A 15,321-nucleotide genomic window follows, 5' to 3' on the forward strand; every position below is an offset into this window, starting at 1 on the left:
GGTTCATAGTAGGTAGTGCCTTTGCTTACAATTTTTATGACTTAAGCTCAGCATTTGGTGTCTTATCCTTGATGGTAATCTTGAGCTCTAGCTGATCCTTCACCGAATGGCTCGTAACCGAAATGTCAACATCCATTGAGCTCGGAAACGTGTACGGATCTGACGGGTCGTCCGAAGGAAAGAACCAGTCCTTGATTGTCGTGCCGTCGTTGTACTTCACTTTCCAATGGGACCGAATAGGCTTGAAGAAGCCGCGCTCGGGAGACTCAATGCTGATACAAAAAGACGTCAAGGCTTCCAGCTCTTGCCAGCAGAGCATCACGTCGTCGAACCCGCTCTTCCCAAAGTAGCACCCCTTTGTCCACGACATGACTGATTCCCCATCTCTAGGCGTCAGAGTCGCCTGACTGATGTCCTGAATCATCCGGACATCGGGGGATGTCGGTACATTGTGCTGCGTGAGCTCGAAGCTCTTTGACGCCAAGTTGCTAAATGTGAGGGAATGATCGGGACTAATCATTCTGACGTTTGGGTTGTACATCCTAGGGCTTCCGCGCAAAAGGCGCGCGCTTCGGTGCTATGTGTTGAGTATAAATATCCGTAAGGGTGCAAGGATGGAGTGATCGCGGCGTCGTCGGGATTTCTCGCCAAGCGTGGCAGAAACTCAGTAATGTGGTGGAAGTCCGGATGAAGATGAAAATGGGCGCTGGCAGGGGGGGCACATTCCATTCATAAGGCAAAGACATGTGAGAAATGGCTTCCCCAAAAACGCCAGGAAATCTGGTAGCTACCAATGGTTGACAAATTCCCGTGGCAAGGCGCTGCTTCCGGTAAGGAACGATACTTGGCTGGCTTACGGTGACGCTCTCGTGACTTGCCACTGCATTGTCGTTGTCGAATGAATTAGGAATGGTTTATGGATATGATGGGACGACTGGAAGTGGCAACGACTATTACCAGTTTTGGTTTGGGATGCTTCCGTTTGCGGAACGAGTGCGCTCGTTGCCGTGCCTGTCCAGAGTCGACTCTGGCTTACGCTGGGCCGGAATGCGGAAGTCTCAAGTCATTCACATCATCTCGGCCGATCAGTAATTCTGGGTCTTCAACGCAATCGCACCATCACGGGGTTTGATGTGTGGCTGGTCTTCTGGGTCAATCTCAAGTCCGTGAAAAGGTTCTTCCCATGGAGAGATACTGTCGGGGAACCACAGGTGATGGCCGAGTATTTCCTCTTCTTTAGTTCTCCTACTCATTCTGCCGTTTTCCGAACAAAGACGTGGAATGTTGGGGGGGGGGGGGAGGCTAGCTACGGGCCTCAGCCAGTGTGCATTCCCCGGATTCATTGTTGAGCGAGTCAATACTAGTACGAAGGCGTGGAAGGGTCTCGACCGTTGGCTGAAGTCGGGTATACAAGTGAGACAAAGTCGGGTATACAAGTGAGACACAGCTGGGGCCCAGGATTGTCTATTCTTCACGTTGAAAAGCTTCGTCGAGCACACTGGCAAATGATTGTTGGAGGACCTTAAGTCAAATGTGCTATCATTCCTCATGGACTTCCAATACACTCTCCTTCAAACATATTTGGGCCCAGGCCCGTATGAATTATGTGGTATTAATCATTTGCTGTGTTGGAGAGCTTAGGTTTATCACGGTTCCAAGCAAGTCCCAAGCTCAGCCAATAAGTCCTCAGCCAAGACATCAATAGCGCCGGTTCTTTCGTCTTCAATGCCGAACGAGAGGAACAAAACATCGTCCAAGAATCCGTGATACCTCTGGTCTTGCCTCTTCCAGCTCATGGAGGTTACGTAAAACATGTCGGACCCTCCACCAAGTTTCTCTTCCCGCCCGTGTATCCATATGGGTCTCTTTGACATGGCGAATACCTCGAACGGGGCCTTTTGTCTGAACACCATCACATACGGTTCGTACTCGCTGTGGAACTGATAGAAAGTTTTGTGCTGGAACACCGTAAAGACAAAGGTATTGTCACTAGTGGCTTTGCACGTTGGGTCGCTGCGCTTGCAAAACGTAATGCTCAGCGAGTTCGTCGCCTGGTGTATCGATTCGAGATCCGGCGGGAGCTTCGGCATGTACTTGCTCATGCAAGCCTCATCCCCGGCAGCCAACGGCCCGAGGTTCGGGCCTACGGAGCCGTCCGCGTTCAACTTCGCAAAGACTCGCTTCGGCGCCACGTCGTGGTGGACGTAGACTGCGCCCTCTTCGTCCCAGAACGGAAACCAATTCTTCTCCATCATGCCCCAAGGCGCAGGACGCTGGAGCTCCGTTCCCAGCGCGAAACCTTGGTCCAACGACATCTCGAAGCCCCAGTCTCCGAGAGTTCGGAAGTCCTGCATGAACTGTCCGAAGCAGGCGAATATCGAGTTGGAACCGTATACAATGAACGGGGCTTTGGGTCCGTACAAGACCCGCGCATCGTGAGGCCCAACGTTCATGGCGATGTAGGCCAGTTTCGGTGGGCACTTGTCATCACCGCTCTTCGTGGCTGCGATGGGTAGAACCGTGGGCGCATCGACGCAGACGAGACCTTCCAGCGTGAAGGTGGCATTACAAGTGATTTCCACATGCTCAGAGTCGTCGTGATTTATTTTCCGCCTTTGCGCAACAATAACATAGGTATTCTCAATGGTGGGATGCGGGATGATATTGGGATTGATCGCGCCTTCATCGTCAAATCGTATGGCGAAAAACTTCTTGTTGAAAGTTGACGTCGAGAATATCTCATGATGTGTCTGTTTTGATGCGGGCGGATGCTCAGGCGCGCCATCTACAGGTTGTACCTCCGTCGGTACGTCCGAAGACGCCGGCCGCGAGTGCGGTTTGAGTTCATCGCCTTGTCTCCAATTCGGTGCAAAGATGTGATCGAACCAGGAATTGAACCCTGAAGCAGAGTCTCTGAAGTCGAGACACCGTATACCGACATAAACGAGAAACAAGAAGGGGCCTACGATGAGGATGACGCGCTTGAAGTCTCTAGCTATCATCGCGAGGTGGGAGGATTGTCTGCATGCGCCGAGGTGTCGAGGGACAAGCGACTGGAACGGGCGGCACGTCGAACGTGGGGTCGGAGCATGCAGAGTCAAGTGATCAAGCTAGTCCTATTGACAGATAACCTTGCGGTGAATGTGTAGGTAGGCACTTGGGGTGCTCAATTCCGATAGTGAGGTTACGTGAAAGAGCAGGTCTGGGACTTTGGGGGTTGCGCGAAATTTCCCCGCAACATGTGCTGGCCGAGCTCCAGGACGATGGATCACGATTGCATCACAAATGAGAGTTCCAAGGGATGTGGGGGACCTGGAATGCAAGGCTGTCGAAGTAAAGCTAAGATGAAAAACACGGGGAGGTGTTCGGGAGATGTATGCCGTGTGATGGGGATCGACAGACGAGCAAGTGAATACTACCATGGAAGTTGGAGCTTTCAACTTCCCCTCACTTACAAGTTGACAAGCACGGCCGACTATTGCTCGTCAACCCCAGCCACCCGCATTTTTAGTGCGAAGGGTCAGGTAAACTGGGATGCATGCACAAAGCTTAGTGATGGAGTGTCCCTCAGATCAACTCTCAAGTTTGATCAAAGATTAGCTCCTCAAGCAGATCGGTGAATGGTAAAGCATAATCTCGCTATTTCGAGCATGTGAGCATGTGAGTTACCTCGGTGAGCTGCGCGAACCCCTGGCCTGAGTTGCAATCCTATTCCCCTCACGAGCTGCCACACCACTTCCATTTTGGGGAAAGCATCCGCTCTTGCAGCGTCATTGGGTGTGATACAGCTGCAAGTCGATAGGAAAAGCAGACACAGGAGAAATTGAGGTTCGGACGGGAAGAGCAAACCCCCAACTTTACCTGCTGCAGGCTGAGTTAACTAGACAGCGCGTGGCGGACTCAGTCCCGCCAGCACCGCTGGATCAGCCTGGCGGCCCGCGTGGCAAGTCTATCGTCGCTGCATACTAGACGGGCTCTAGAGTTCAACTAGAATAGGCTCAGGTCCATGGTTCTGGATAGCAGCCAATCCGATTGCACCGTGACATTGAGCACCTCGTTTGTCTGAGCGTCTTCGTCTAGTCTTGCGTGGTGGAACAGTGTTGTCAATTGATCAAATATAAGTGGTTTACACTAATCATTACTTCGTGCTAGATGCCGTAAATGTCTCGGCAGTCCCGAAATACATGTGCCCAAACGCCAAATCCCCCTCAGCCTATCTCAAGCCTTTGCTGGCGCTGTTGGCAGTGTTTTCCGGTAGAGCCACTGAGCGATTTTCACACTAGGCTCATCAATGAACCTCGTGACAATCTCAGCGATCCAAAGAGTGACCGGAAGAAGTATCACATGAGGAATGAGGAAAGCCGGTTCCAAGCCGAGGGGCCCAACCTTGGGTAACGGAAACCTGTCGACTAGGTGCGCGAGATGTTGTCGCTCCGTCTCTTTGTGGTACCCGACGGCTGTGTAGAGTCGATCGCCCAGAGTCCCCAAAACGGGTCCGTGGACCAAGTAGAGGGCAAAGGAGATTCGTCCTAGATACTGACAGAAGCGTGTCTCGAAGAATCTCTTCAGCCACCAGATTCGTGGAACCGCAGATACCAGCATCGTGGCTGCCCAGAAGAGGTAAAACCACTTGTAATCGAAGACGGCTTGAGGCTTGAGAAACGACAAATAGTACCACCCGCGGTTCTCTCGCATCTTCATGACGTCTCCGGTGTAAGATGGGATACCACCGAGATACATCGAGACGGCGAAGAGGTGGTAGTAAATGAAAATTTTGGCGGGTTCCAGTCGTTTAAAGAAGCTGGGGAGATCGTTCTTCTTCGCCAGGAGGTCGAGGTCGCAGAGCATCATGCCCATGACAAACATGGCTCCGTACCATCCGTCGGCGATGTACATGAAGTAAAAAGCCAGACCAGCCTCACACCAGAGTCGAGCGTTTCTGGTACACCTGGAAAATGCGACCAGAGACGTGTAGACGATGACTGAGCCCTTCATTTCAACAGGGATGGACCAAAGGTGTGGATTCCAACTGAAGAAAGGACCGCCTCCAGTGGTGAAGACGAAGCTAAAGTTCTTCAGCTCGCAATAGTAGAGCCAGACGTCATCTCTCCAAGTTGGCGCACGCTCAATATTGTCGACCCAGATATTGAACATGTGGAGGAATGTCATGTAGAAGAAAGTTGTCGCCGCCAATGGGATATAAAGTCTTAGCCATCGCCTGAATAAGGCTGATCCGACATTCTCTGCGAATTTTCCGTGGTCTCCGGACTGGATCAAGCTCAGAGGTTTAGCGGAGAGGACGTAGCCGGATATGACGAAGAAGACTGATACTGAGAAGTGGCCTCCAGTAAATAAGTGGCGGATGCCAGGAAAGGCAATAAAGTGATATTTGTTTTCGTATCCAAAGGCGTTTTCAAAGATTCTGTTTTGGACGTGAGGTTCATGAGCCCATAGTTGATTGTGGTGCCAGTATACCAAGAAGGCAGCGAAACCTCGCAAGCCGTCAAGGTATGCTGTGGGCCGCAGCTTCTCTGGATTTTTGGTGTCTTTGATGGGCCAGAAGAAGGTGCTCAGACTGGAGATACTCAGTCGAGATGGCCGCCTAATTCGTACGAGGGAAGCAGGCTTCCAGTCGCTTTCATCTGCGAGCCATTTGGACTTGTCGCACCAGGTAGGCTTAACTTCATCCCACTCGTGGCTGTCGAGAATGCCTTCGTTTCGTGGAGGCATCTTCAGGCTGTTGAAGACTTTGCTGAAGACAATGAATCGTGTAAGAAGGAGTCTTTTCAGCCTCAAGCTGACACTTGATGCGTGCTTACGGTCGAGGACGGCCGCCGGGTGTCCTCGCTTGCGTGATGCTGCAGGAAGAGGTGTTCTCGACCCTTGCCTCTCCGGAAATTTTGATGATTTGGTAAAAGAGGCACGGGTTCTTTTCAGTATCAACGAATCCTGCACGGGCTCATCGGCAGTCGTCAGCCAGGAGGTTGCTCCTTGAGTCCTGGGGCGGGTGTAGTCCGGCTTGGCGTTGATCGACTGAACCTTGCGTTGCCTTCTCCGCGCAAAGTCAAAGGCCCATAGACTTAGTTCGTGTCAACAAGTCGTTCATCCAGAGTTTCACAAGCCAGGAAAAGAGGAATAACCAGCTGAACCTGACAAAGATTCCTCGGTCGAGCCAAGACAGCATGCGGGGTGGCGCTGTAAGTCCAGGATCAGAGGTCCACAGTCCTTCCGGGGGCTCCTGGTTCGATATGCGGGGGATAGACCGGGGTAGAATGCGGAGAGCCAGGCTAAGACTCCAAAGTCCAACGACGAAATGATCAAAGTTAAGCGGCGTAGGAGCGATATCACTCATCTCCCTCATCGTGACGCATCTCCTCCTTCGTTGGTTGCAATCAAACCGGGCGTCCCTGGCAGCTATCACAAGCGGCGTAGCATTCAGTCGGCCTAGCTTGGGATTATCATCCGACACACAAACTGCTCCTCCGACTCGAGCACTCGGCCGGTTGAGCAATCGAGAGGGCAAGAATCCCCTCGTGAAATTTGCATTATCCACCTGCAAGCCCACCTGATTTGGAAGGTTCCACCGCCTTTGCCTCCCCTGACTATCAGAGCCGTTGGTGCCGGTGGCCAGGATCGGCCCAATGGACGCTCGAACAAGCTCAACGTCCCGGCGCTATTATGGCGCAAAATGCGACCAGCTGCAATGAGTGGTCCTCGTCACATCCCCGCTGGCCTGAATGGCTTCGATCCTCCAGCTGTCTGACTCTTTGGTAGTGTAAGATGGTGGCTTGCTCACTGCTATCCGGCCGCACGAATGAGGATAGGAACCGTTGAGCTCATGTTCCAGCCTTGCTCGTATCGAAAGACAGTGAGAGCAGCCACTCACACACACGGAAGGTCCCAAACTTAATTAGATAACAGAGGCAAGGCAGTGGCGTCAGTAAGGCACAGACGGGATGAACACGATGCGACTTTACTTTTGGTGACCTCGGCGTTTTCCCTTCTTTACCCTGGCACCCGGCTCGTGACAATGATGCGCAACTGATAGGCGAGGAGAGTGGGGGAATTGGCCGGAACAACTGTAGGGAAATCCCCGCCTCGGCGATGAGTATACTCTGGGGTTGTGTGCCTGCATGGAGAAAGCTCCTCAAATTTCGACATGCATCCCACTCGTCTTGCTTGTTCTTATGCTCGTCGCATCTTTGTCAAAGCTTGGTTCAAAAGCTTCTTCGGTCGAACACCTCCACTTCTCTCTGGACGACTTCGGACAACATGTCTTCACCCATCATGAGTCCATTGAGTCCATTGAGCCCTACGGGCTCGACCAAGGCAAACTTGTTCAGAAACAGAGTCCCGACACAACTCAGGAGATGTCTGCCTTTGTACATTGCTTGTGTATGCATAATTCTACTCGTTCTCAACATCGACTTGTTCGGGTCGATGCCCAAACCTGTCCACCTCTCCAAGCGGGGTGGTCGCCACGCAACAGCAAGCACTCGTGGATTCCCTAAGAAAATATGGCAGAGTTGGAAGGTTGCGCCCTTCTCATTCGAAGCCGAACAGATTCTCACTGCACGGACTTGGACGGACAAGAACCCTGGGTACCGGTATGAAGTCCTAACCGACAACAACGACATGGAGTATGTCGAAGAGCACTACGGCCCTGACGGATTCGATCGCCCGGATATCGTCGACATGTATCGCAACGTTAATGCCACCATCATCAAGGCGGATTTGCTCCGCTACATGATCATGTACGCCGAGGGAGGAGTGTACGCCGATATTGATGTCGAGGATCTCCGACCTGTCAGCCGATGGATCCCGGAAAGATACAAAGAGGCCGACCTCGATCTCGTCATTGGCGTCGAGATTGACCAACCGAACTTCAAGGACCATCCCATTCTCGGCAAGAAGTCCATGTCCTTCTGTCAATGGACATTCATGTCGCGACCTGGTCACCCCGTCATGCTCAAGCTTGTTGAGAACATCATGGCATGGCTTACTGAGGTCTCCAAGAACCAACGTGTGCCCATCTCAGCAATCAAGCTTGACTTTGACGAGGTCATCAGCGGTACCGGTCCCTCGGCCTTCACCAAAGCCGTCCTGGAAGTTATGAGTGCGCGTTCTCGATCCGGGCCAGTTACTTGGGACACATTCCACGACATTGACGAGTCAAAAGTTGTCAGCAACATCCTCGTTCGCGATGTCGAGTCCTTTGCCGCCGGCCAGGGACACTCGGATTCTGGGAACCATAACTCCAGGGGCGCTCTTGTCAAGCACCACTACCACGCCTCCAACTGGCCGAGTCGTCACCCCCGCTTCAGGCATCCTATCTTCGGCGAGGTAGAGAGATGCAACTGGAACATTGAGTGCGTCATCAAGTGGGACCAGGACATTGCCGCCTTCAACTCTCTCTCCCCCGAGGAACAAAAGCAAAAGGTCGAGGAGCATGAGAACCTTCAGAAACTTCAGGCACAACAGAACCAGCAAAAGCTGGAACAACAAAAGGCCGCTGAACAAAAGGCTGCCGAGCAGCCTTTGATGTTCCCGCCGCCTCAACAGCCTCTTCAAATACCTCCTGTAGATCCTGCACAACAAGAGGAGCTGAAGATGGTATGAAGGGGCCCAATTCACAGACCCGAAAGTCTGCAAACTATCCTCACGGCGCCGTCGCCTCGACGGTTAAGATCGCCGCGTCACTAGCAAGAATAATGACGCGCAAGATCGATTCGCGCGCTCGAAAAGCAATGCGACAAACACGAAGCATTACGAGTCAAGAGTGCGAGATATGGTTATGAACTTGAATTTTCCCCGGTAGTCAGCCGGAAGAGCTGCGCGGGATATGGTACATGACGTGTGGAATTGGGTGGCAATTGCATGATGATCCTCTGATGTCTACAGGTTGAGCATTTGGACTAAACCAGGATGCTAGGGCTCAGGACATCATGGCCACTCGCATGATTAGACACATAAATAGCTGAGAGCGACATACACAAGACTAGGAACGAAGATACCCTTCACAACTCCTGTACATACCTTGGTAGCGCATTTTCATTACCGGCGGCATCTTTACACAATGCTATATGTTCTGACTTGGTTCAAATCAATGCTCCATCAATTCAAAATCCCTCAAGCCGTATAGTGCTCTGCTTTGTATTATTGCTTTGGGCCGACAGCGCTTCTCAGTTGGATGTTTAGTCACAGCTGAACAAGCGTCTCTCAAAAAATGAAGATTCTGATTTCATGATATATATAATGAAGTTAATGCTATGTGCTTCCAAGCCCTCTCGCACCTCGATCCGGACTTGAACCCAAATTCGGGACAATTTATGTACAAATTTCGGGCTTCCATGACTTCAAAGCCTCCTCATGCCTTGATTACCCTTCTGAGCCGCTACTTCAACTCTTTAGAAGGTAAGCTTCTGGCCAGCCTGTCCAGGGACGGTAGCAACGACATTGGCGGAACCGAGCAGGCTGTAGGAGTAAGGGGGAGAGTTGGCGTTCATGGTACCGACGGGGGCCAGGTTGGAAGCACCACCAAGATCGTTGTCAATGGCAACAGCGTATCCAACGATGTCGGAGTCCTGAGAGGTGATGGGAACAGTGACGTTCTTGAAGACGTTGCTCTGAATCAGGACCTGGGCATTTTGGCGTGTATTGATTCCAGAATTACCGCTAGACACGAGGCGTTAGTCATATTGATCTTTGTCTTGGGAGTAATAATTTAAACTCTAAACATTGACGAGGTACATACTTGAGGTAGTAGGAGTTGTAGACGTGGCCAGTACCGAAGCGCAGAGACGGGCCGCGAGAGCCGAAGTTAGCCCAGTAGTTGTTGGCGTAGGTGATGCGCAGGTGGCCGCTGTCCTCTGCACCGTTGTTCTCGCTGTGTCCGACCAAAGAAGTCTTCCAGTGGTCGTGGAAGTATGTGCTGATGAATGTCAGCAAGCATCCCTCACTCCGGCTGAGTAGAAGACCTACTAGGAAATGGTCATGTAGTCGGCAGCGTGGGAAGCATCCACGAGACCGTCATAGTAGTCCTTGTCAGATACAAGGGCCGAAGAGAACTCGCAGTGGTCGATCCAAACATTGATGCTTTCCTAAGGAGAGAAGATCCGTCAGGTTTGATGCTCGGCATTATAGCTCATCTAAGAAGGCTGCTCACCTCAATCTTCACGCCATCACCAGTTGAGGCAAGCACGTTGGTAGACTTGATGTTGCGGATAATTACGTTGGACATGCGGCGGACGTACAGTCCAATGCCGTTGAATCCTGTAAGACGAGAAGGTAAGCTAGGGTGCGGGCAACATGAGGTTTGAATGATTCTCACCTGCACCAGCAGATGCGCCAATGACGGACTTATTGCTACCGATGCGAACGTTGGCAGTGCCGCTGATGGTGCCCTTGACAACCACGATCCTTGCGGCGGTATCTTTCTCGTTGACAGCGGCAGTGAACTCGGCCAGGGTAGAGACGGTAGTGACCGTGCCACCGGATCCTCCTGAAGTTCTACAACACTATTAGCTCTGCTGCGTTTCAAGATCCCTCGCTATCAAACCTACCCTCCGTTCAGAGTGGCATAACCGAGAGTCGCCTTGTCTGAGATGGAGGCTCGCTTCACGAGGTGGGCCTTCTCCGCAGTGTAGTCGACGGTAGGGGTCGGAGTCGCAGCCGCAAGGGCGAAAAGCGTAACCAAGGCGGAGGTGATCTTCATCTTGCAAGTCCGTGTGCAACGATGATGATTAGAAGGGTATCAAGGGGAATTTTAGGGTCTGCCAACAGATATCAAGGTCGAGGGTAGAGGATGCCGAGCAATCCAGAACCCAGAAACCATGTTTCATTACCATCTCTTTATACAACATCTTCAAGCTTTCGATCGGATGCTTTTCCGTCAACGCAACAGGGATATTATGATCACGAGATGGTGCTGAGTCTCCACGGATTACGGTTTACGCTCACGAAATGCAGGCATAGCTTCAGGCAAGCCCTCGAAATCTGAGATTCAAGGTACGAGAAGGTAACATTGATGGACGGATTAGAAAACATGATCATTCCGCGAATGGCAGCGTGCTCCTGGTATGGAGTTCATCGACCCCTCGAGCTGGTCTTCCGCTGGCTCTCCAGCTGTCGTAGAGAGACCCCTGTTCCGTAGGCAAATTGCGAACCAGAAGTAGTGAGATTGCCCACGCTAACGCCATCGAACACAGGCGAATCACAAAAGAGGAGGCGCCGTCCAAATCAAGCTTGTTTACTAAGTTGAAGCTTTCCGTCCGCTAATGACTTCTTTATTCGGTGGGGAAACGTCTTGTGTCATGTAAAGTTGAGCCCTTGACTGCAGGACGGGGGGTGGGTGTCCGGGGTAAACATTTGGGAAATTTCCTCAAATCAGCATTTCGCCTTGGCCCAGCGTGCAGGTACCGGCAGCATCCGGGAACCAGACACTTACCGTCGAAGCCGTGGCATCTCATAGAGGAAACAGAGCACAGAATATGATTGGCGATTTCCAGGTGTTCATGCAAGGGCGGCAGTTTGAAGACGCGTCTATGCAGCTGAGGCCATTGTTTGGACGGAATTGACAAGTGGGAGTTTTTCCCGTGGTGAGAAGAGGTCTGCAAGTGAATAGGATGGAAACGAGGAACAGCACGAAATTCGAAGGGCCGTTGTTCGATTGTGTGCAAAGATTCTACATTCTTCGACTTTATGCCTTCAATATGAGCCTGCCCTTGAAAGTAGTACGAAATATTCATTGCCAAGTGACAGCCGTTGCACAATAGAGCGTAAGGCATGTTCGGTCCTCACTAGTCACAACGGGTACTTAGTACGTAATCTGACAGACGTTCCCTTACAAGATGGTCGCATCATTCTTGTAGGCATATGCGGGTGACCTTGTACTTTCGCCTCCGCGCAGGTATGATGCCGGACATCCGAACACGAGCAGTAGTTTTATTCGGGTACAGATTGCCGAAATATCTCGGCTTCCAACCGTCTGGAACTAAGATTCCAGAAGGAATAAGATCGACAATACTTGAAGAGCCCCATCTAGCTGTTGAATTATCGGCTAGCGTAGTTGGAGTCTGCGACATGAACGACGTCGAATTTAACGGAACCTGACATATCTTGGCATCGCCAAGATGGGCTTGGCACGAAAGGTTACAGCCGGATGATGAAGCGAACTGTTGCCGCTGGCGAACAATCTCTAGGGTGCTTCGACATCTACAGAAGTTAGAAATAAATGACACACATAAGGCTTTCCAACGTCAAGGTTTCATTGAATCTTCTCCAAAAGTCTTGGGCCTTCTGCAAAAGCTAGCAGTTGTGGAGACTAAGAATCACTACTTCAGACTTGAGAGTCCTCCGAAGGCTTTGATTCGTGGAGAGACTTTATATGTATTGAACATCCGCTTCCGAACAGATTCTAGCCAGTGATAACACATTTCAAAGACATCGTGTATTGATACCTACGAAGTGCAAACTACCTTACCTGACTAAACAAATAGCAATCTCTGAATGGATCTACTTAAGATGAGGGGCGTTGTAGCGGTGCGTAGTTCGACTCCACAACTCATTACCACTCATCTGCAGTTCGATCCCCTCCATGTAGGTCTTCAGTGCATCAGAGCAGCCCTCCTGGAGCTTCTGCTGGACGATGGCATCGTGCTGTCTCTCCCACTCCCGAATCATGACCCAGCAGGTTCGCTTCGCGCCATCGTAGTCAAGGCCACTCTCATCAGCCAGAGTTTGTACAATGTTGCTGACGATGGAGCCCTCAGCCGCGATATCTTTGGAAGCTCGAAGCTCCTTGTCCCAGCTCATGACATCGTTGATGACGGAGATGTGGTGCGTGTAGTTGAGTTCCAGATCAGCAACTGAGGCCAATTCTTCTTTGCTGAGGTAAATTGCATCCTGGAAGCGCTGAGTAGCTAGAAGCACGCTGCAGAAGGTCAGATGATCGAAGCTTGAAGTTGAACATCATGAGACTTACGCAGAAGCGACGTCGAGCTCTCGATACTTGAGATATTCTGCCACACTCTTCTTCGCCAGACGATCCTTGTCATTTTGAGACCGCCAAAAGGCGAAAGTAGGCTCTTCAATGTCATCCGAGAGCTTCTTGTCGATGGATCTCATATCTTCCCAGACATTCAAAACCATCTTCTCAATCGGCGAATCTTGGGCAGGCACCGTCTCACCCTTAACGATAGAGATCAACCGCTCGTTGTAGGACGAGCCTTCCTTCAGTGAAAGATGCTCTAGCAAGTCTAAAGATCCAGAAGAGTCAGACCATACTCTTGACATGGGTACAAACAAGTCCCACTTACCATCAATAAGGAAGAGCATGACCATGAAGCGACAAGCTGCACCGACCCGGTCCTCGCGGGCCGTCGGGTACTGGCACAAGTGCCAAGTTGGTAGACCTTCAGCAACAAACTGGAGCTTGGTTCGCTCATCAGGGAAAGGCCAGTTGTTGAGGAAGTAGTTGTTGACCTCCATGGTGATCCTCAACCCAGATGGGTGAAGTCGTCCCACCATGTGGGAACGTGGAGGGTCATTGTTCTTGCGTCTAGCCATTGGGGCCTCTGTGATGACCATATCAAGTCTGGAAGGCATTATACGATGGGCTGTAAGGTAAAAAAGCTTGAGGAGATAGTTCGCGGTGATTGCTTTTGCGATGGCTCAACATAAAATCTTCTCCAAGTATCGCAGGAAAACTTGGCCCTTTTATGTGAATAGAGACTCATATCAATCTGTCTCTTAATGAGACCCAGGAGATCTAGCCGTACCATCTCCTCCGGACTTCTGAGGCTCAAGTCCTGAAGGGTCAGGACAAAGCCGGTCACATCAGGCTGCCTACTCGAGGGACGAGGATCCGGAAATGCACCTCCAATCTCACATCCTGTGTCGAGGTCTCGGCGATGTTCCATCATGCAAGGGCCTTATTGAATTTGGACAGGAGCCACCGACGAAGCAACCTTCGTGTTTGTTGCGATAGTAGTTGGTCTTAGAAACCCCCCCCGTTCGTCGCATCGCCCAATGGCGGCCCTTGCCGGTGAATCTGACAGCTTAGCTACTTTCTTCAGCTAACGAACAACTGATCTTGGCAAGGATCGTGACGCCACAGGGACTGACTTGTTGTTGGGGTAGCAAACACACATTTCGCCTCCGGAATTAGATGGATTTATCTAGGCTGGGAGGGAGATGTGTCGCACGTTGATAGCGCGCACTGGGGCGACGCCAAAGGCACACCGCAGAAGCTGAAATACGATGGGGCCGGAGATACCTACGTGAGTTCTTGGCTTGAGATAGTCTTGTTGATTCGTCCCTTTGACTCCATCATTTCCATGTTGGTTGCCAATGTTTGCTCATTGTCTCAAGCAAACTTCATTGTACAGTGCACCAACATGAACGTGCCGCTTAAGCGCAAACACGGTGCCCATACTATGGACCAATCACGAATGCTCCGCATGGTTTACTTACTCTCAGGGTCTCAGACTCTCGAATAACCATCCATTCGGAGTTTCGGGATTATGGAAATCTTCTGCATGGCTCACCATCGGGAAGTGGCGACATTGGCACTAAAGGGTGGTCGGTTTCCTGTCAACCAAGATAGATGGTGCGCATCTTACGCTTGCATAGACCATTCTTCCATGAGCCGCATAGCCTTGCCAATATGCAACAAGCACCATAGCCATAGCACTCGTTGAGCTCAACCGGATGATCAAACCGCGTCGACACAAGGAAAATAGCTATTCCAAGAAAACCCCCAATGGCACGACTCAAGCAGACGATTTCACATGTTTGTTGTTGCTGGGTCCCGCCAAGCGTCTGGTGGATCTGTCAGGTGTTGGTGCTGGATGACGCATCATTTGTTGTGGCAGGGATCAAGATCCGACTATCTGGATCCATCATCCAAGCGCCCCGGACATGGATGAAATCCGGTTGGGATGGTCGAGTATCTGCGGGTCAAGACTCTTTTCTCGTATAGGGGAATGCCTCTCTGAAAGAGATGTAATTGGAGTTCAATGGGGGATTGAGGAACTTGGAATGAATTTTTCCCAGGTGGCGACCGGCGGCGAGGGACCTCTGTGGTTGACAGAGCTTCTCCTGAGCTTCTAGCTTGTGAAGGATAAACTATCAGAAATAAAGTTTGTGACCGTCGAAGGATAAGTAGAACGTGTGCCTCGAAGTTGCATTGAGCTCTGGTAGTTGAATGGAGTTGCTCACTGCGCCCGCTTGGCAATGTCGACGAAACTCTTCCCCGAAAAAAGGTAGCTTAGTTCATCACGAAAAGCCACTGAAAACTAACATGTGCGATCTCACAATTGC

General features: G+C 51.2%; 6 protein-coding genes across 6 annotated transcripts; 1 reads left to right on the plus strand and 5 right to left on the minus strand.

Annotated features, from left to right (window-relative positions):
- Window positions 1-34: 34 nt before the first annotated feature.
- On the minus strand, window positions 35-520 carry CPAR01_05702 (uncharacterized protein; the record flags this gene model as incomplete). Its single annotated transcript, XM_060489978.1, has 1 exon — window positions 35-520. The coding sequence occupies one exon, from the start codon at window positions 518-520 to the stop codon at window positions 35-37; it is 486 nt and encodes a 161-aa protein (XP_060351444.1).
- A 1,126-nt stretch (window positions 521-1,646) lies between these two features.
- CPAR01_05703 (uncharacterized protein) lies at window positions 1,647-3,002 on the minus strand (the record flags this gene model as incomplete). The annotated part of the gene is made up of 1 exon (XM_060489979.1): window positions 1,647-3,002. One exon carries the CDS (start codon window positions 3,000-3,002, stop codon window positions 1,647-1,649), a length of 1,356 nt encoding a protein of 451 aa, XP_060351445.1.
- Window positions 3,003-4,218: 1,216 nt separating this feature from the next.
- CPAR01_05704 (acyltransferase) lies at window positions 4,219-6,361 on the minus strand (the record flags this gene model as incomplete). The annotated part of the gene is made up of 2 exons (XM_060489980.1): window positions 4,219-6,079; window positions 6,150-6,361. 2 exons carry the CDS (start codon window positions 6,359-6,361, stop codon window positions 4,219-4,221), a joined length of 2,073 nt encoding a protein of 690 aa, XP_060351446.1.
- A 911-nt stretch (window positions 6,362-7,272) lies between these two features.
- CPAR01_05705 (glycosyltransferase sugar-binding region containing DXD domain-containing protein) lies at window positions 7,273-8,619 on the plus strand (the record flags this gene model as incomplete). Its single annotated transcript, XM_060489981.1, has 1 exon — window positions 7,273-8,619. One exon carries the CDS (start codon window positions 7,273-7,275, stop codon window positions 8,617-8,619), a length of 1,347 nt encoding a protein of 448 aa, XP_060351447.1.
- A 788-nt stretch (window positions 8,620-9,407) lies between these two features.
- On the minus strand, window positions 9,408-10,714 carry CPAR01_05706 (pectate lyase; the record flags this gene model as incomplete). Its single annotated transcript, XM_060489982.1, has 6 exons — window positions 9,408-9,675; window positions 9,755-9,931; window positions 9,982-10,100; window positions 10,166-10,272; window positions 10,331-10,509; window positions 10,563-10,714. The coding sequence occupies 6 exons, from the start codon at window positions 10,712-10,714 to the stop codon at window positions 9,408-9,410; spliced, it is 1,002 nt and encodes a 333-aa protein (XP_060351448.1).
- A 1,799-nt stretch (window positions 10,715-12,513) lies between these two features.
- CPAR01_05707 (aristolochene synthase) lies at window positions 12,514-13,488 on the minus strand (the record flags this gene model as incomplete). The annotated part of the gene is made up of 3 exons (XM_060489983.1): window positions 12,514-12,931; window positions 12,983-13,256; window positions 13,317-13,488. The coding sequence occupies 3 exons, from the start codon at window positions 13,486-13,488 to the stop codon at window positions 12,514-12,516; spliced, it is 864 nt and encodes a 287-aa protein (XP_060351449.1).
- Window positions 13,489-15,321: the final 1,833 nt, after the last annotated feature.

This window comes from Colletotrichum paranaense (genome assembly GCF_030867605.1).
Source record: "Colletotrichum paranaense strain IMI 384185 chromosome Unknown Scaffold_4.1, whole genome shotgun sequence".
Taxonomy (NCBI): Eukaryota; Fungi; Ascomycota; class Sordariomycetes; order Glomerellales; family Glomerellaceae; genus Colletotrichum; species Colletotrichum paranaense.